Raw genomic sequence first — 20,951 nt, 5'->3', positions numbered from 1 at the left:
ATTTTTTCAAAATGCTATTTTCTACACAGGCATACAGAATAATGCACAGAAAAAGTATTAGGGAAAAAAATAATTTTAAAAAGTACAATAAGGCAGCAATTGCCATACTATTTTCATTCTTTGGTATATTTGCTTTACAGTACATTATATCCAGCATGGACTTGCAGTGATGATGAATTTGATTCAAAGGTTTCAAAACACCAAACTGATCTTACAGTCATTATTAAAAAGTTATTCAAAGTACCTCAGCTAAGCTACCTGCTAGAAATGCCAAAACTGGATATTAGCTATCTTGTCTTGTAGTGTTTAATTTAGTGAGAGGATTGCCAGTGACTTCAATAGAAAAAAAAATTAGCCCTAAATTGCTACCTACTTAAATTCAAATCATAGAAGAAAAAAAAAAATTAGTGTGATATTATGAAAGAAGTCTAAGAAAGTGTGTCTTTCAAGAAATGCAGGATGAAACGAGGAAAAAAGAATCGTTCACATTTCCCACAATGTATTGTAAAAAAGGTTATGAAAAACGATAACCATCAAAACAACAATCTCATCTAAGGCGTGGATCTTCGGAGTAGGAAAAAAAAAAGGCTCTGCAATGTTTCTCTGAGGAATTTTGAATCTCCAGCCTCTTATCAGTAAGATAAAACTAATTTATTTTATAACTCTTAAGGTCACTCAAAATACTTCCTGAGATTGTTTTTACACCCTCCTAAAGGAAATGGAAATGCAAAGTATTATACAATTAAAATTCAAAGAGTTTATTACACTTACCTGTCCAACCCATGATATGCGGGGCCATGGTTTTCTTTGCTTGATACACGTAGAGATGAGCACATCTAGCTTAATCTCCATTCTTACTAAACCTCTACGTAGCCATAACCATTATTTGCACAGAAAAGCAAACAGTGGCTTTTGCGTTTCTAGAGAAACTGAAGAAAGAAAAAAAAAAAAAAAAAAAAAAAAAAAAAACAAAAAAAAAAAACAAAACAACAAAAAACCGGAAGCTTTTTGGAGAGGAATTCAGACGGAAATCCTTGACTATCTCTAGCAGCTTCCTGCTAAACACAAACAGAACTAATGCTTACCCGTACTTCCAAACTGTATTTTCCTCCGGGCAGCTCGCGGGCGATGCGCTGCTCAGAGTGCTCAGAGGTGCGGGTCACGCTCGCCCAGAAGGAGATGAGAGAGAGAAGCCGCGAGTAGATCGTTAAGAACTCCAAAACTGCACAAGACGAGAAAAACGTCCTGCAGCTTCGTCCGGCAGGAGATAGGAACTGCAGGGCAGGGGCGCTGGCCTGGCGCGGGGCCAGCAGCTCACCCGAGAGTGGGGAGCGAGGGGCGGCACAGGCTTCCCCCGCCGCCGGGTACCACCCGCGGCAACCCGCGCTGCCTGTGCCCGGCTGAGGGCGGAGACGGCCCCCGGGGCGGACTCCTTCCCCGGGGTAGGAGCAGCGGGAGAAGCCGCACGACCCGACCGCCGCTGGCTCGCCACAGCCGGGGCGCTTAGGGGGCCGGGCCCGCCACCCCGCGCTCCCTCAGCTTCCGGGCCGGGCCGGCGCAGAGCGCAGCCGCAGCCCCGCCCCGCCCCGCGGCTCCCGGCGGGAGGGTCCCGGCATTCAGGGCGGGCCTTCCTGTGCGACCTCGTGTGGGCTCGGCGCCGCGCTTCTGGATAGCCCCGCATCTCTGAACATGCCGGCTTGGCGGGACGGGTGGCAGTCTCGCTCGCCGCCCGGAAAGCCGCGCACATCCTGGGCTGTATATTCAAGGCAGCGTGGTCAAAAGGATGAAGGAGGTGATTCTGTCCCTCTGCTCTGGTGAAACCCCACCTGGAGCGCTGCATCCAGCTCTGGAGTTCCCAGCACGGAAAGGGCATTTGACCAGTTGGAAAAAAGTCCAAAGGAGCGCAGCGATATCAAAAGCAGGAACACCTCTCCTGTAAGACAGGCTGAGAGACCTGGGCTTGTTTAGCCTGGAGAAAGTTCTGCGGAAACATCATGGGTGCAAATCGGTCAAACTGACTTAACGGAGGCTTATAAAATAGAGGAAAATGGGACTTTTTGCAAGGGTGTGTAGGACAAAGAGGAATAGTTTTAAACTAAAAGAGAAAATATTTAGATCTAAAAGATGGTAGAAAGAAATTCTTTGAGGGTGGGGAGGGCACTGGCACAAGTCACCCAGAGGAACTGAAGATGCTCCATCCCTGCTAACAATGAAGGCCAGGTTGGATGGGGCTCTGAACAGCCTGGTCTAATTGAAGGTGTCTGTGCATATGGCAGAGGGGTTGAACTATTTGATTTCTAACGTCCCTTCAATCTCAGACCATTTTAGGGATCTGTGAAGTCTCCTATCTCAAGAACTGAATATGGAGACTTGATGATCAATGCAACTCCCTCAGTGGCGAAAAGCCAGACACCATGGACTGCCTGTGGCAACAGCCCACAGGGAACAGGGCACACGGCTGCGGCTCCATGGGGGACAATTAGCATCAATATCAGTATTTGGGGATGAGGGGCATGAGGAACAGCAGAAGACATAGCTGTAAGAGATCAGTGGAGGAATTACTGGAATTCAGGTTGTCCTGGTTTCAGCTGAGATAAAGGTAACTTTCTTCCAAGTAGCTGGTGAGGTGCTATGTTTTTGATTTAGCAGAACAATCTTCAGCTGTTGCACTATAGGAGTTTTCAATGTACTGTGCTCTGCCACTGAGCAGGTACACAAAAAGACAGAAGAGAGCACAGCCAGGAAGGCTGACATGAACTGGCCAAGGAGATTTTCCACACTGTGGAACATCATGCTCAGTATATAACCCAAGGGAGTTTGGTGGGAGGAACTCATCGCTGCTCAGGGACAGGTTGGGTACCAGTCAATCCATGATGAGCAATTCCATTATGCCTTGTGTTTCTTGGTTTTGTTCCTCTCTTTTTGTTACCTCCCTTTTTGTTACTATTACTTTACCTTTTTTTCAATTATTAAACGGTTATGTCAACCTATGGATTTTACCTTTTTTCCAATTCCCCCTATCCTATGGAAAAGGGTGTGGAAGTGAGAAGTGGCTGTGTGTCATGGTTGGACACTGGCGCAATGCCAGCGTCCCCATGAAAATGCACCTTCCCTAAATAAATGCTGTGAGATGTTATCAAGAACAGAGCAGAGCAGGCCCAAGCTTAATAACAAAGGAAAAAAAACTTTATTAAACTACTACTAATACAGAAAACACATAAACTAAATCTAGGATGAAGACCTTTTAAAACACCCCTCCTCCTCCCAATTTCCAAAAACACTCAGCCATGAAACATCACTTGGGATTCCTGATCAAATTACCACCCTTCAGGTAATCCATACTAAAACTATCAAGGGAGAGAGAAGTCTCTCTTGCACCACAGACCCCCCAGGAAACACAGCTGCCCCCCTGTGTTTCCCTGTCACACATGGCAACCGCCCGGAAAAAAAAATCTGCCAGTGTGACACTCTCTTTTTTATGTCACAGTGCTCTCACTACCGTGCATGGACAGACTGCTCGTAGGGCTCCTTTAAGGATGCTTTGCCATGGACCCAAAGATACAACAGTTCAGCTTCTCATCCTGGGACTACAGTCCCCCCCATTTTCCCCTGGGGCCGAGGGGTCCAAAAACAGGACTCATCTTCTTCCCGAAGACAGAGGGTATCACCATTCCCTCTTCAGCTTTCTTCGTTTCTCGCCATTCTTGTGCTGTTTGAAGCTGAAACAGGTCTCCCTGGGTCACCACTGCATCCCCCTAAAATGCAGTCTCTATTGCAGGAGATTTTGGTTCAGTCCATGGCTAACAAGAAAAGTCCAGCCAAAAGCTACTTCATCATCTCCTCCCACCTAAATATTTCTTCTTCCAACATCTCAGGTCCCGGACTATCTCTCTTCCACTACAAATCAAGGAGGAGTAATACTTTTAAAAAGCCCTCATTTCCTTGAAAGGGTTAAACGTTCAGACTCCCTGGACGGCTGATATCTCGGTCCGGTGTTCCGTCTCTCACGCTGGACATCCCCCCCTTCTCCTTCTCCTCTGCCGGCAAATTTCCAGGTGCTGCCAGGCTCTCTCTTTCCCTCTTGGGGGGGGGGGGGGGGGGAACAAAGGCATCTCCACTTCTCACCAGCCTTCCGTCCACAGGAGCTGGCTCGGTTCCAGACCCTCAGCCCCCTCGGCCTACCTGGACAAGGCCGCGTGGCTTCCCCTCTCCCACCCAGCCTAAGGCTGGGCAGGGGAGAGCCTGCACTCTTTGATGACCGGAACTAAAAGAGAGAGTTTTCCTGGGAGTTCTTGCTTTTAACCCCCTGTGTTCTCAGAGGCGTGTCCATACTTTCAGTGGTCACTCCAGGTGCCAATATCCAAACCTGACCACTGATTGGTTTGACCCAACTTCCTGGAAAAAATTCACTTCCATGTCAAACCACAAACGACACTGTGTGATACTTGCTAGAGGGGATTAAACCATGACAAGGTGAAATACAAGTAGGGTAAGCTGTCACTATATTTCATCACCTTGAAGAAATACCCTTAATTCGCTTAAAACAGCTATTCTTTGAAACTCACCCTTGTTCCCACCTTCTGCCACCTTTCCCTAATCACAGTCTTGATTGAAAGTTACAGAAGAAAAAAAAATAAAAATAAAGATACATTGATAATATTGTTAATGGGCACTGTTTCACATTCATGTAGGTCTGTTACTTCCTTGTGATTATCATCCTTCATTTCATCTGCTGCACTAACCCACCCTTCTACCCTCTGATCCCAATTTTCCACATACCTCCAAATTTAAATTAGGAAACAGAACCTATCATTTCTCCATCTGAGAGTAGATTATGTGTTATGAAAACAAAAGGTTATGTGTATACTGGAATTACCTGCTGTTATCTGAAAAATATCAGAGGTAACTTGTAATACACTTTGAAATACTACTACTTTGATTAATGTGCAGTATTTCCAGAGGAATCCTTATTCCATTAACTGGAGAAAAAAACAGAAGAGCTAAACTTCCAAGTCTGTGATTTGTGTCTGTTCCAAACTTTTCAGTTATTTCTCCAAATCTGAAAATAGAAATCTGTTTAGTAATCACAGATTACAGAATGTGGCTGAACACAAGATATTTTTATGCAAATATTGAAATTTAGTTAAATATATCAGGCAAGATTTTGGACATTATTTGTGTGAAGAGAACTGCACTAACAAGACCAGGGTAAATGCATGACATCCTTAGCATGAAACACAGCTTAACCGAAGATAACTTCTAATACTTAAAGATGATTTATTTTACATGGAAAGAAGCCAGTATTTTTCCCAGGACACACAGGACTACTTCTATTTAAATACTTCTTAAGTTTATAACACTGACAAAGAAGAAAAGCTAATTCTAATATTTCACCTCTTTTTTCATTTAACAAGGTAAAAAAGAGTTGTATTTTAATTTTTATATTATATCAACAAGTCATTTGCTGGCTTAAAATCACCAGACTGTATTTGGTAGTTGAGAGGGAAAGAAATGTACTTTAAGCAAAATTTTAGAGCAAGCATTATTTCCTAAAGAAGGTGCTGTAGAGCACCCAGCTTGTGAGAAGAAGCAGGATTGATGCCCTCATTCTCCAACACTTTTCATTCCCGTTGTCTGGAGAAAGGCCCTTTGATGGGGGTTACGTGTCCTTGAGAGGCACCAGGAGGAGCAGTGGAAGCATGTTGGGCCTATAACCTAAAGGCTGGTGGATTAAAACGCTATTCTAATGGATTTTTTAGTCTTCCATACAGTACAAGACCTAGAAATCCCCAGGAGTAAGAAACTGCGCAAAGGAGGCTATGGACCAGCATGGCAGATTAGGGAACTGCTGGTCCGACTAAAGGGAAAGAAGTAAATGCACGGAAACTAGTACAGGGAACCCAGGAAGAGTATAGAGAAAGACTGGTTATGTAGGGATGAGGTGAAGGAGGCCAATAAGCTGGAACTGAACCTTGCAAGGGACATAAGGAATAACAGGAAGGGCTTCTACAGGTATGTGAACTAGAAAATGAAGGTCAGAGAAGGTGCAATGCCCCTGATAAACAGTGATGGAAAACTCTTAACAGACGAAGGCTGAGGTACTCAGCATTTTTGCCTCAGTGTTCAATAGAAACCTCTCTTCCCACACCTCCGGAGATGATGGACAGCAGAATGGCAACTGGGGGAACAAAGTGTTTCCCACTGCAAGGAAAGATCAGGTTCATGATGACCTAAGGAACCTGAATTTACATTAAGTCTATAGAACCTGGTAAGATGCATCCTAGAGTCCTGAGGGCATTGTCTGATAACAGTTCCCAAGTCATTCTCCATGATAACTGAAAAGTCACGGCAGTCAAGTGAAGTCTCAGGTGACTGAGAAAATATATCCATCTTTAGAAAGAGAAGAAAGAACAACGCTGGGAACAACTAACTATCAACCTCCCCTCTATGCCTGGGAAGATCATGGAACAGGTTCTCCTAGAAACTGTGCTGAGGCATCTAGAAGACAGAGAGGTGATTTGGGACAACTAGTGCAGGTTCACCAAGGGTAAGTCATGCCTGATCACCTGGTAACCTTCAGGATTAAGTGACTCCAACAGAGGACAAATGAAGGGCTACAGATGGTATTTGTCTGGACTTCTGTAAAGCCTTTCAGATAGTTTCCCACATATCTGTGTGAGACGTGGGTGAGAAGCTGGACATGCCCTGGCCACGGCATTCACAGTCCACAGAGCGAAATGTGTCCTGGGCTGCATCCAGAGACGCATGGGCAGCAGGGGAGGGAGGGGATTCTAGGTGTGTATACAATTTGGTGTTTGTGTGCAAGTAATGAAAATAGACAGAAGTCACTTTTTGACTTCTTTATTTGATTTTAATAGATACAACATATTAAGATGGAATAGGGGAAAACATTTGCTCTTCCCCATTATTTAAAACAAAGAAAAAGAAAATATTTTTGAAATATTCTTTATCCCCATGGCAAAGATCACACAATGCATTTTATTTCAACAGTATAAAAAAAAGCTTTCTATTGTTAAAAAACCTAGTAGTAGTAAAATTAAAAGAAACCCCATTTGTCACATTTACATTCTACAATTTGTAGATACTTTTAGAATAGCATGAATACAGGCCACACATTTGATAACCATGGCAGGAGAAAACTCTCAGAATTTTTTTCCTGAGGATTTGTTCGTTTGTAATTCAGTGCCAACATCGGAACCTTTATTTCAGTTAGTATTACCTGCACTAATGATTCTGTTCTTGTATTAGTCAATCAGTGAAGCCGTTCTAACTTGGCCTGTAGAGATTTAAAATTCCCAATAGTAGTCTGCACCATTAGTGTGGGGCTCATAGACTGAAGTTCAACCAGGTAGCAACTAACAGCATCCAAGCAAACATTTGTGAATCGTCGCCTGCAAAGAAAACACAGAATAACAATGAGTTCCTTTTTAATCTCATATCTCAGAATTCATCTGAACTAGAACATGAGCATTCTTTGAGTTGCAATGGAATAGCGTTATCAGTAAGACATCTGTCAACTACTTTTAAGTATTTAACTATTCATTAAGAGAAATTTATTTTTAAAATCTAATGCCTGTGACTAAGGCATACTGGGAAATAAATGACCCATTACTATTTATCTGTTATTAAATATATACTGTAAAAGCATGGTACAGTTTATAGCAATGTGAAATATTTAGATACTACTTTAGATATTATTATGGTCAATGTGTAAGTTATTAATTACTAATTAAATCAGTTTAAATGTCTTAAATGATAATCAAATCTCAATTTATGTATTATCAAAGTAGGTATTAAAATCAGACAACATTCACTAAAGTTCTAAAAGAGTATTTAAATCAGCCAACCATAAAAGACCAATTAAGTGATAAAAGATAGAAGTAAACTGTATGTGAACAGGGGATATTTATATGTATATTTTTCAAAAGAATCAGATATGTTTAGAAGAGTTATCAAGACTTGGCCTAGTTCTGCTTTTTGTTTTTGAGACAAGATAGCTCTGACTGAAGTTCATTTAGTCTATTCAAATAAAAATTGTCAAAGCTAGAGGTGATATACAGGCAACGTCTTCAAGATACTTAGGTATCTTTTTCACTAGAAACTTTTTCTATTATTACACCTAAATTTCTTCCTGATGTGAACTAAGCTGAATTTTGATCTTGGAGACTGATTCATCATCAACCTTTTATAAACAGCTGGGGAAGATCCATTCCAATGTTTGGTCATCTCTTTCCTAGAGTAACTCAGAGCTTCTAGAATTTGTACATGAAACAGTTCACTGTTTCAATCACAAAATGCCCAATTTGTGTTTCCCCCACTTTCAGATATTGCATCAGATTTGTCTGAACTAATCCTTAAAGGATATCGCCAAAAATTACAAAATAATCCTCTCAGTTCCTCAAGGATCTTCAGTGATGTGAGAAAATTATCTTTGTGTAAGTAGTTTATAAGATAGACTTCTACAAGTTTCTGCCAAATGGTTTTGAATGACAAGTGTTAGGAATAAAATATTAAATTCACCCAAAAGAAAAGAAGAAAGGCTTTGGGAATTGCTGTAGTGAAGTATTTTAATTTTATGTCTCACTCTTCATTAGGATATAGCTATCCTTTTACCTCATAGGTACTCTGCTTGGATCCTGTACATATCCTGACAGTAATACGTGAATACACTCTAAGAGGTGCAAAGGCTTTTTCATTCTACTCCAATATGGATCCTAAAAAAAATTAAGGACACAAATATTAAGAAGAAAAGACAAAAAAAAAGTGTGTCGTGTATACAGGAATTGCCAGCTGTGCCATTATTTACTTATTGTATCAAGTTAGATAAATGGGAATTTTGCCTCAATCTATATTTAAGCCTACATTTAAACATTATTTTAAATTACATATGAAAATATACATTAATTTAACTCAATTTTTCATTACCACACAAGTCAAATATCTTTGTTTATTGCATCAATGTGTCAGACAAGATGTAGTAATACAACAAATTTTAATCATTATTAGGAAACAAATAAAATTAATATACTCAATATATGCTGTTCCTTCTGCACCATAAGAATTCTAATCCTATTTCATCCTAAACTCTCTCCAGGTGAATCAAAAGAATTAACAAATTTTCCTCATCATGCTCTGGTACTGAAATGAATAAAATCCACAGATTTTATTCACAGGGAAAAAATGCAGCTTTTTAGAAGTCTTTGAGTAAAGAAAGCAAAGCTTTGAATGTATACTTTGCTATATCCTTCCTTATATTATTTCATGTTTCCCACTAAAGAGAGACCTTAATAATAGCTGAACACAGGATTTTTATTTTGTGCAATTTTCCGTACCCGTGCTTTGAACAGCTGGTCATACACTTCAAGCAGCCTTGGCAATGGCACTCCAATTTCTTGCATGGTGTATGTTACAAAACCTACATCCCAGTTCAAAGTGCAGACTTGTTGCTCTAGAAACTGCACTAGAAAATCTGGAGGACATAAACGAGGGAATATTTAGATTCCAACTTGTTACTGGGAGTCTAGGAAACAAAGGCATTTAAGAGTCATTTTCTATCAGCAGTACATGGTAGGGATTACTCATACTTAGTATTTGTTACTGTTTCGCTTTGCAGCTATGCTGTTAAGAAAAATTCATTAACTTTTGTTTCTACCCAAAACACATACTGGGACTACATTTGCTAGAATGGCCAGAAAACCTACTGAAGCTTGTTTAAGAGCCTGTAACAATTAATAGTGTATTGGTCAGCACTAAATATTCTTATTAAATGTTAGTTGCACATTATTTTAGTATTCTAAAAGAAAATTTACTGCTGAACAATGTATTTGCCAGGTTTTTATGTAATAGTCCATTGTCAAAACATATGCGCATCAGAAAAGCAGAAATTCTAAGAACTATCCAACTGAATTGTTTTCAGAATCTACCCCTTCAGATGGCAGATGGTTTATAAAGAATTTCAGGAGACGGCAGATAAATGTGCTTGCTTAAAATCTTAAACATATAAATACACATTTTGTACTTTGTGCTTAGATGCAAACAAACTTTACTGCTTTCTGAAATGGGATCTGCACAGCCATCCAAGACTAACTGCTGCTGCCATCTAAAGTTCATAAATTTCTCATTTCTTTTGATATTAAAAAAGGAGAAACATTTCTTAGTTTAAAACTTTTTTAAGGGTCTAAAAAAAAAGCTGAAACCCATCCATCAAACACATATACTTATTTACTATGCAGGCTAACAACTTGCCCAAAGGAAAGTAGCGAGGTGTGCCAGCATAGATCTTTCCAAGCAATGCCAGCTTCAGACAAAGTGCTTGCATTCTGTCAGCAGGGCTCAGAGATACACTGTCGCTCAACTCTGTAAATTGAAAGAAAACACAGAGAGAACTTCAGGAAAAGTTCCACATTTATACAGAATGACACTGAGGCACCTAAATTTATAAACAGGACATGAAAATCTTACACTTGTCAACAAAAAATTAGCACATTGAACTAAAAATACAACCTTTCCTGGTGTGTTTGCATGTAGATTTTTAAGTTTTTATGCTTCCATAAAGTTCTGTGCAGATCTACTTAAAAAACCGCAAAGAAACAAAACCACATTTCAGAGTCCCACAACAAACCCACTACCACACAGCTTTTCCCTTAGATCTCTATCAATGTTGTTAGTGTAATGGTAAACTTGAGCCAAAAAACCAAGGGGGAAAAAAACCCAAACAATCGAAAACAATAGGAACAGAGAGTGAATTACTAAGTGACGGTAAAGGATGAGAGAGATCATCACAACTCCTACTCCATTAAGACCTACCTTTTTCAATGACTTCTTGCCAGAGAGTTTGCACCAAGATAGGATCAGAATGACCTGCACAATGTATAATTGCAAGCTTACACTCCGAGAGCTTAAAAGGATCAGCAAATTCTCCATACAGCTGAAAGAAAAATTACCAAGCTTTACCTATCATATAGGTAGGATCAAATTAAATTTTAAAAATCAGTTGTTCCTTATTTTGTCTGATAGACAGACTAGTAAATATACAACTTAAATAACTGTTGTCAATCACTGAATTTTTTTTGCTACATTTAGTTTCATTTCTTAGATACAACATTAAATTTTATAAGATTTTGCAATGAAAACTTAATTTTCCAATTAATTTTTCAACGAGTAAAGAAATCTACAAGACTTCATAATGAAGATAAACATGTGAAAGAAATTAAGATACTAAAGACTGAAAGACTATTAAAGTAGAGACAATTACAGTCCGGGCTAACAGATATTCTGAGACCACAAATGATAAACTGCCTATTACTCCTCCTAGTCAATATAGAATCATTCTTTGCAAAAGATTTTTTTCTCCCCAAGATTTGATAAACTGGACTTAAACAAAAGGAAATTTCTATCACCTTGGTTATATCCATCAGCTCAGCATCAAGCTGGGAGACTGCATCTTGTACTGAAGAATGATGGGAATACTGCTGCTGTAATGTTTCTTGTATTTGAAGCTGGATCCTTGCAACCTTGTTTAAGAGGAAAATACAGTATTTCAAGACTGAATTACCTTAATCATAGTTTAAAAATACACCCAGAATTACCTTTAAATGTAGAAATATTATTTAAATGTAGAAATGTTGCTGCCTTACACCATTTATTTGATTTTCATCTGCCTAACTTTGCCATGTCAGGACAAAAGCAAAGAAATCCATTTACACAGAACTGGAAGTAAAACTGTTACATGCCAATGAGACAAAGTGAAATAATGCATTTAGAGTGTAGCATAGATTAATATTTCTCTTACTTCCATTTTCTCTTCTAGTTCATGTAGGAATTCACCATCTGCAGCTACAGAGGATATAGCAGTGGAACTTTTGGCACTCAAAATGGCACGTGCAATGTATTCAAGACGCTGATGAAGAGAAATTTCTGTGCTGCAAAACAAATATTCATAATAAAATGAGTACTTAATATAATTATTTGAGTGTTAATTATATTCTAGCTAGACTCTGGGAGGTAATATGTGCTTTTCCCAGATTTTACTAAATCATGCATGACACCATCCAACCACGTAACCTCATCTTTGCTGCAAGCTCAGTTCTAGTGTACTTCCCAATAAGAACTGGCCACTTAATAAATTGTAATTATAAGAAATACATTGCAAAGTAATGTATAATACAAAAATAAACATTATAATTTATTTCCAATAATTGCCTAGATTTAAAGCTAACACATTTGATTTTGTTTTTTTTAGAAAACCTCCTTTTAAAAAAATTCTTATACAAAAGGTTTTGATTTTGGGTTTTTTCAGTTTTTCCCTAGCTACCTCAATATATATACAATAGAATATACAAGGGAATATTAGATCACATATAATTCATACCTATGGAGGTCAGCCAACTTAGCCAAGACTCTGGCAGCATTACTAAAATTTCTGTTTTTTTCAAAGTATCTCCAGAGTAAATCCATATAGCGGACTTTGTTTTGGTCAATCTTGGTCATCCGCACCAGGTAGGGCTCCAAAAAGGGGGCAGTAACCTGCAGATGCCAGAAAGATAACAGTTACACTCTTGCTTTTCCCTGTTTTTTTAAAGCATTATTACAATTACCTCTCCCAGTCACTATGTATAGACAAGCTCACCTGTAACAGCTTGTCCGCCAAGTCAGCTTGTATCAACCAGTTGTAAAGTGCAATGCTGAAGAGCTCATCTGTTGAACGCTGGGCCAGCTTTAGCATTTGTTCAAACTAAGGGAAGAGAAGTCCAGAACTGCTATTAAAGCAGTGGTTACATTACTTTAAGCCCTGAATTACCATGCAACAATACTTAGGTTCGCATTAGTCACATGTCATAATTTCTATGGATGCTCTAGATACTGAGGCCAATTTATGACAAATCTTCACTAAACTACTCCATAATTTTATTGACATAATAAACTCTAGACCCCTTCAAATCACACTGTTCTCTGGAGTGCAGTCATGACTTTTTTGTGCATTTCTTACATGGTGTCCAGCTTCTTCATTGCTTAACATATTGGGGTCAGACGACAGCACCGGAGGACCCGGCTTTTTGGGTACACTAGGAGACTGAGGAGCAGCTTTACTTTGATTCACTAATTCTTGAAGGGTGTCAGTGATACACTTGTAGCTGTTCAATCTGTAAACAGAACAAAAGAAAAGCCTAGTAATTTTCATTGTAACTGTCTATTGAAGTATTCTCAAGTGTGTTATTGTATGACTTCGTAGACAGTTACTAAAATTTTAAAAGGTCACAGATTATTGTCAGCTAGTTGTCACAATTTAGATAGTTCTTGTTCATCTTTTTAAGAAGTATTTTTGTAGTGTTCTGATCCCAATGTTTTCTGCATCTATCACCCCTTGTTTCAGATTAAGTTGCTGCCATATTAATCATAATCAAAGGGAGCATGCTGGGCAAAAATATTTATGTTGTGTCCCGTATCATAAAATACTTGTTTATTATTACCCTGCATTCCTTCCCTAAAAGAGCTATTTGCCCAGTCACTTGAAATAAAGCACCCCACATAATCATCATAAATTATCTTGAAAACTTGCCTTTCTTGAAAAGCTTGGAGTCCAACAACATCTTCTTCTGGTTCTCCATTTTTATAGAAATGAAGGCCAAGACCTTGGGGATCTTTCTTTTCAGCAGCTGTAAGAGAGAGCTCTACCACCCCCTCATAGAAACGCACTAGGAAAAAACAAAACAGATATCATTCTTCATTATTGTATTAAATTCACAACAAAACAGTAAGTGACATCAAACGTTTATCCTTTTAGCAAGCAAGTGAATACTACACTATTCACTCTGGCCTGTATCATTTAAAGTCTACACCTGTTCCTACCCCTGTGGCATTTATATGCAAGTTTGAAGTTAAGATGCTAAGTTATGCATAATGTCGTGCACAATCTATAACACTGTACAAAGACCCATTTCTTAACTGTTACATAATTTAAATGCATATATAACTGATAACTAGCTTCTACTGTACTAATTAGGATTCAGAACCATCTTTCAAACAGTGTATTTAATATAAAAGGTACCTGAAACCCTCTGCTTACATAGAACCAAAAAATTTCCCTAAAAATATTTTAACCACATATATGAAACAAATGGACACTGCAAAATGAAGTAAATGCATGGGACTATTTTAATACAGAATCTGATTTCTTGGTTGGTCTGTGAAATCTAGCAAGACTTTAAAAAAGAAAAGGTTGGCACATTTTAATTTTAAGAGTTACTAACCAACTGTTTATAGTAAAAAACTGTAAAACTGAGTTGAAAGTTAGTAAACAAAACAAACAGAAAAGACAGCATGAAAGGATACCACAAAATTATTCAGCATGGTCAGTAACTGACTCTTACCCTGCCTGTACTGTGTACAAACATTAGCAAGGTCTACTTGATTGCTGATCTTCTGGTATTCTTTCAGTGACTCCCTCAGCATCTTCTCTTTTTCCATTTTGCTTTGAGCTTGTCGAGACCGCTGAAGAAGTTCATTTGCCTAAAAACAAATGCAAAATGGGAATAATTAACATGATCATGGATACTATTAATGAGCTATTATTCTATACTTCAAAGCTGAAACAGCAGAAAGACCATCCTCTCAAAAGCACTCTCTGGTCACTGAGTTTCCTGCAGAAAGGCTACAATAACATTAGAAGAGCTGAAGACTTAACCAACTTGTTTCCTATTCTCTCCTCACCAGTTACTTGTTTCAAATTAATTTGAAAAGCTTCAAAGACCTAAGTTCCTAAACACAATTGCCTGCCACAAATTCCAGTAAATTGTGGAACGGACAAAAACCGAGATACTATGCTGAGGAAGACTGGAATAAGAAAACATTTTATCAACATAAAGAACACAGAGTTAAGATGAGAGATCAGATTAGAATTTAGAGACTATGAAAATAATTGCAAATCCTTCAAATAATTTTTGTGTAATGTTCAGCATTAATCAATTAAAAGATGAAAATATGCCCACAACTTGATTATTTCATCTGCTTCTGAAACTACATGAGCATAATAATGACTTACTGCCCAATGTACATCGTTTGTGCATGTTCTCAAGTTGTGCTTTGGTGCTGTAAAATCTGGAAGTGCACTTACCTTTGAACACACAGCATCATCAGTGCTATAAAGAAGAGGACAGATATCTTGCAAATGGGCAATGATTCCATCCACAGCCGCATTATCTCTGATGTAACAGTTTATAAGAGAGGCAATGAGTGCTCCAGTCAACTCTCTATCTCTAATCACCAAGTCTTTAAAAGCAGTAACCTTTAGCTGTTCTTGAAGCTCCTGAAGGTGAGACAGAATTTTATTAGTTTACCAAATCTTTTACTTGACCCTATTTAGAAATGTCTGAATGTTCCAGCAGCATAATTAACTGTTTCTAATAATTAAAAACATACAAAACTCCAATGACTACAAGGTACAGCATAAAAATACATTATTTAAAATACACATTGTATAGCAAAATAAAAATAAAGCAAGGGCTACCGCTGAAGGCACTAGATCCCCGGATGCTGAAGGACAGTGAAAACTCCTCTTAACAGACTTCCTCTGCCATCTTCACTATGTGTCCCTCTGTTTCATATCTCTGACAGTAAGAATGGAATTAGCAGTTCCTTTTACTTCAGAGCATTGTCAGAATACACACCCTATGAGTCTGTCAAAGTTTTTAATATTCAGAACAATAAAAATGACAGATTCAATAAAAGCAGGAATTTGGAAAGTTCGAGGTCTGAAGTATTTATGCTTTTTAAGATTAAAATACATTGAAGGTTTCTAATTTTTTAGAATTTATTACAAGTATTTGTGCACATAGCTGCCAGAAGGGTCTAAGTAGTGTCTATGTAGTGTCTATAGATGATATTAACAGCATGTAATGCAACTACAAAAACTCTAAATCTACTGAAGACAAAGAAAAACATTCAATTTGTTAAACAGTTAGTTAGCTCCTTGTCCAACACAAATAAAAGTTGCTCAAAACTCCCCAATGCAACACTGTGAAGAGCAACAGCTTCTGCACCTCTATAAGGTTTTAAATTTTTTCTTTTTGTGAACAAAAAATAAAACTACTCAAATAATCCTATAAAGTTTTAGGACAAAATGCCTAGTATCCAAATTAATAGTTTTTCTCAATGGTTGGCTGCGAATTTGACATTAGCAAGGGGTGCTCAGCAGTAGCACTCATTGTTATACTAATTTCCTTCTATACAAACCAGGAAACTGAAAGAACTGGGATTATTTAGCCTGGAGGCTTAGAAGGTGGTATGTGGGATCTTACTAATATTTTTGAGAAAGTGTAAAGAATGCAGAGTCAGGTTTTTCTCAGCAGTAACCAGTAACAAGACACTGCACAATGGTAAAAAATGGAAGTGAAGGAAAATACACCCGAATAGAAATCTTTCTTTCTCTAGAGGCGATTCAACACTGGAACAGGTTGCTCAGACCTGTGGAGTGTTCATCTTTGTAGATATCCTTACTGGACACAGTCCTGAGCCATCTGCTCTAGCTGCCCCTGCTTTGAGAGTCAATTAGATGATCTGCCCCACTGCAAAGGGGACAGATGATCTCCAGTGGTTCCTTCCAACCTCAGCTTTTCTGTGGTACATTCTGGTACCCTACTTACACAGAGCAGGGACTCTACTACCCTATTGTTCTCTATCTTTCACCAAGACTAAGGGAAAGAGTGAATTCTACTTGGCTGGAAAATGCTTTTTAGAACATTTTGCAGAATGTGCTTAAGGTAAAAAACCAGTAATTTCTAAAATGAGACTCAGTATTAACTATCAATAAAAGTAGAACAGTTTAATGTTAGTGACCCTTTAAATTGCATAAAACTGAGTGATTATGTCAATACTACACATGAATCTCTTAAACATTTATGACTACACATAAAAAAAAATTGTATGTGGTTTAAAATTCATATGTTTCTCAATTAATTTAAATAATAGTCCTTTGGGAATACTTAGGTAGCAAAAGAAATTCAGGTGACTAATACCCACAAATGAAAATCATATTATCCAGATCTTACCTTCTGAAGCTCACCTACAGCAACACTGAATTGGTGCTCACATAGCAACTTCCATAAAGCCAGTGCCTGGCAGGTTTTGCGAACAAGCTGCTGGATGCCTTGAAGTGAGGTCTTCTCAGTTAGCTGTGCCTCAGCTGAAAAACCAGAGACTGTCAGCAATTGTTCCACATGTTTCAAATAAGCATGTAAGTTTTTGAGGTTTTTCAGTAACCACCTCCTTAACTTTCTATTCTTTTCTTTCTTCCATTGTTGATTAATGCTGTCTAGCTCTCTTGGGAGATAAAATGCCATGTTAACATTGCCCCACAACAAATAACCCTCTGTTAACATTTATTTCAAACTATGCAACAAAGGAATCATACTCTCTGAAAAACAAGTAAATGCACTAGATTTACACATCTTAAATTTTTACCTTTTTTTTTTCAAAAATAGCTATTGTAATTGTATTTCTGATGAACATAAAAGAAATCAAATTAAAACTATACATATTCCCTTTTTGTTTGATCACCTGTATTTACTTGTAGAGAGAACAATTACAATTACAGCTGTAGTCAATACTGTCTACACTACCTTTAAAGCAACAACTACTCCAAAAACTACAACATTTAAATCTGGTAAGATGTATTATATAAACTGAAATGATAATGTTTTCGTACTTATAACATAGGCAGAACATAACTGCAAAAATTTATGTGTGTACTTTTAAGTGTTTACACTTCACAAATGAGGTTAACAATAATTACACTGTGTCATTCAGCAATCCAAAAGGATTTATTAACTCAGTGAAGAATAAACAAATAAAAAAAATATTAAAGGTCTATCAAATCCTACATTGTGACTTTAGAGAAAATTTTTATATTTAATTTTTTTTTTATAATTTTTAAACTTTTTTTTACATATTAAAAGCCCAGGATTACACACACATGGACCACAAACATCCTCAATTCCATATATGCAGAAGTAACACTTCCCAACTTCCCTGCAAGTGCTGAGCAAAAGCTGCACTGTAAGAGGACAAAAACTCAAATGGGCTATGTAACAGACTTCATATTTCAAAGTTTTGTAGACATTTCAATGACTGTACCATTGGAAACCTGCACTACTGTAGTTTTTTTATAGGACATCCTGCTCACTCGTCTCATAAAATAACTGCTTAATAAATGCTATCTTGTAAATATAAATGGTTGTGCAGCTACTAAGTACAGTAGTGAGGAGATAAAACAATCTTCTCTGCAATGGAGAACATTAGAAAGGAAAAAAGAAGACAGGTAAATGTGCAAAAAAAATGGTATGATATTTAACATAAAATCTGTGTAGAAAGAAGGCCTTTTTATTCACACGATTTCACAAGAAAAGTGAGAAAGGCAACATCCAAATGCACCATTCCTTGATACTTCCTGTTCAAAAATAATTACATACCATGATATTTCCTTTGGAGTTCCTGCTGGACTTGCTGAGAACTTCCACCATCAGGCCGCATAAAACCCAGGAGCCTCTGCTGTAGATTGGCTGGTGTGCTGAAACTGCAATTAAAAAAAAAAACCAAAAATGCTAATATGATTACAAATACCGAACCCCTTAAAGATGAATCTAACAAACTAATTTTTAGCATCTGAATGTTGAAGCTGAAGACTATACAAACACTTCAACTCAGCAAAACACCTATGGGTAGTTTTTCAAAAGCTGGACATTAGATACCACATGTAAATTTACCACAATTAATAATACCTTGGGTTTCCAAGTGCTCCTACTGTAGCAAACTGTGAATTTCTATCCAAAAATTCTTGTAAACCTTTTAGTTCTTGTAGCACACATTCCAGCATACGGGATGGAACACTGCTTTCCATCTGCAAAAGAAAGCAAACTTCTTTAGAGAAAGTTGTGTTTTCACACTTCTTTTTCCAAAAACCTTCAATTTTAAGCTAAGATCACTGAAAAGACAAATAAGAGGGTACAACAAATAAATTGTGTATTAGCAACAGATCACTAGAACACAACCTCATTATACCACATTCATTGAGACGGTACACATGTGAAGAGGCAGGAATCTTCTGAAGATATGCAGTATTCAAGATGCTACTTTCTTTGTTACTCAGATAACTAAATCAGCTACGTTTTACTACTTCCAACTCTAAGCTAGAACAAGGGTTGAGCACTGGATTCTATTACCAGCCACAGCCAGAAAAGATTTTATTTTCATCATGGACAAAAAAATGAAACAGCAAGATGTTAGTTAGGCAAAAAATGAATTTTTTTTTATATCTTTCCACAACTACAGTGACTATCCCAAATCACTAAAGCATTTAATTTTTAGGGTTTATCTGGAGGGAGTATGGAGAAACCCTAAGTGGGTATCAAGGAAGTGACATCAGCAAACATGGAGAAAACTGGCCATTGGCAATTAAGAGAGGATAAATTAGTTTGAGATTAAATTAGTTTGGTTTTTTAGAATGTACCATTTAAAATAATAGCTTTAAAAGACAACTAATTGTCAGCTAAGAGCTCAGCAGCTAAGAAAACAATGACATTGCAAACAATGGGTTTTGTACCAAATGGTTTATAACTCAGAATGGAAGTTTAAAATGACTTAAATACTAAAAGAAACTTTTTAAGAACACAGAATAATCTTTTACATACTGCAACAATTTCTCGATTGCCACTTTTGAAAACTCTCTCCACAACTATACTGCCATCCCAAATATTTCTGCAAAACAAAAAAAAAAAAAAAAGCCAAGTCATTTAACCAAGTATTTTTCTAAGTCTTCTATGTATAATTTCTTGAAAAAGAAATGGTAAAACTTTAAAGCTAAAAGTCTAACATAAGGAATAATTTTGGATGGAAACTAAATATTAAAAAAGCCAGCCATTATATAATTATGAATAATGCAGATATAAACAATTAGTAAAATTCCAGATATAAAAACATAAATTAAATTAAATTAGACACTTTCAAATACTATAGATGAATATGATTCCCTGGAAATACAGTGTAAACAAGTCTCATACAAAAATTTCTTTCCCAGTCAGCATGGAGAGAAATCACCAACATATGCAGAATTCTGTTCCTGCTTGGGTTGTTTAGGGCTCAAAATCCAAGGTAACAGAATCTTTAGTCCTGCTTCATTGCTCTGACTTGAGCATTCTGACTAAACATTCTTCATAGAAATTAAAGGTAGGGCTTTGATTTTTTAAGTCCTTCTGCATTTCTGTTTCGTCCTTCAGTAGGAGTTTAGGTTTGAAAACTAAACCTGGAGATTTCACAGTTCTGTTTATGCACTTGATTGCAGGCTCAGTATCTAAGCAACTTTTCTGCCCTAGGCATTCACTGAATGTACTATTATTAAGAGATGCAAAGACAACATATTATATAGACAGGTATTTCACAAATACAACATTAAAATTTACTAATTTCCAATTTAAATGCTGTTACTATAGAATGCACCACCTGCAAGTATTAGTGCAAAGAAAAGCTATGAAACAAATTGAGTGACAGAATCTCTTTTTACAAAGACCTCACCCTATAATCCGGGCAAAGTATATGCAGATGCCATTGTGTCTTCCAGAAAATACTATCTCGGGACCCATCATTCCACTAATGGATGTACCAGGGTGAGACATGGAATTTCCAGGAGGAAAAATGGGAGTTGACATAGCAGGAGGTTGTAAACCTAGGGTAAAAATAGCTAAGTATTACTTTTGAACACTTTTATTTGAACACCAATGAAAAAGCCTACTTAAAAAAGAAATAAATAAAAACGGAGAAGGTGTTACCTTGCCCAGACGTCAAAATGCTAGGATTAGAATATGGACTATCAACAGTCAAAGGGGAACCTAAGAAGGGAAAAGAAATAAAGATAAGGCTGTCAAATACAATCCAAACTTGCC

General features: G+C 37.5%; 2 protein-coding genes across 3 annotated transcripts in view; both read right to left on the bottom strand.

Annotated features, from left to right (window-relative positions):
* The window catches only part of CPLANE1 (ciliogenesis and planar polarity effector complex subunit 1), a 60,756-nt gene extending 59,605 nt beyond the window's left edge, over positions 1–1,151 (bottom strand). Inside the window, exons 1-2 of the mRNA XM_053931984.1 lie at positions 1,086–1,151; positions 772–929 (exon numbers count right to left, since the gene is read on the bottom strand). Of these exons, the coding sequence (XP_053787959.1) occupies positions 772–852 (81 nt within the window). The 5' untranslated portion in view covers positions 853–929; positions 1,086–1,151. The remainder of the gene's footprint in view (positions 1–771; positions 930–1,085) is intronic.
* Positions 1,152–6,845: 5,694 nt separating this feature from the next.
* NUP155 (nucleoporin 155) overlaps positions 6,846–20,951 on the bottom strand; it is a 30,726-nt gene continuing 16,620 nt past the window's right edge. For both annotated transcript variants that reach the window (XM_053931982.1, XM_053931983.1), the window contains 19 exons: positions 20,838–20,897; positions 20,584–20,734; positions 19,704–19,770; positions 18,795–18,913; positions 18,486–18,589; positions 17,067–17,200; positions 15,134–15,325; positions 14,391–14,529; positions 13,580–13,715; positions 13,010–13,163; positions 12,650–12,754; positions 12,392–12,546; positions 11,813–11,942; positions 11,421–11,534; positions 10,828–10,948; positions 10,267–10,377; positions 9,354–9,490; positions 8,635–8,735; positions 6,846–7,412 (listed from right to left, as the gene is read on the bottom strand). In XM_053931982.1, coding sequence (XP_053787957.1) covers positions 7,274–7,412; positions 8,635–8,735; positions 9,354–9,490; positions 10,267–10,377; positions 10,828–10,948; positions 11,421–11,534; positions 11,813–11,942; positions 12,392–12,546; positions 12,650–12,754; positions 13,010–13,163; positions 13,580–13,715; positions 14,391–14,529; positions 15,134–15,325; positions 17,067–17,200; positions 18,486–18,589; positions 18,795–18,913; positions 19,704–19,770; positions 20,584–20,734; positions 20,838–20,897 — 2,369 coding nt within the window. In that variant the 3' untranslated portion in view covers positions 6,846–7,273. The remainder of the gene's footprint in view (positions 7,413–8,634; positions 8,736–9,353; positions 9,491–10,266; positions 10,378–10,827; positions 10,949–11,420; positions 11,535–11,812; positions 11,943–12,391; positions 12,547–12,649; positions 12,755–13,009; positions 13,164–13,579; positions 13,716–14,390; positions 14,530–15,133; positions 15,326–17,066; positions 17,201–18,485; positions 18,590–18,794; positions 18,914–19,703; positions 19,771–20,583; positions 20,735–20,837; positions 20,898–20,951) is intronic.

This window comes from Vidua chalybeata, chromosome Z (assembly GCF_026979565.1).
Source record: "Vidua chalybeata isolate OUT-0048 chromosome Z, bVidCha1 merged haplotype, whole genome shotgun sequence".
Classification (NCBI taxonomy): domain Eukaryota; kingdom Metazoa; phylum Chordata; class Aves; order Passeriformes; family Viduidae; genus Vidua; species Vidua chalybeata.
This window is presented reverse-complemented; position numbering and strand designations above follow the sequence as displayed.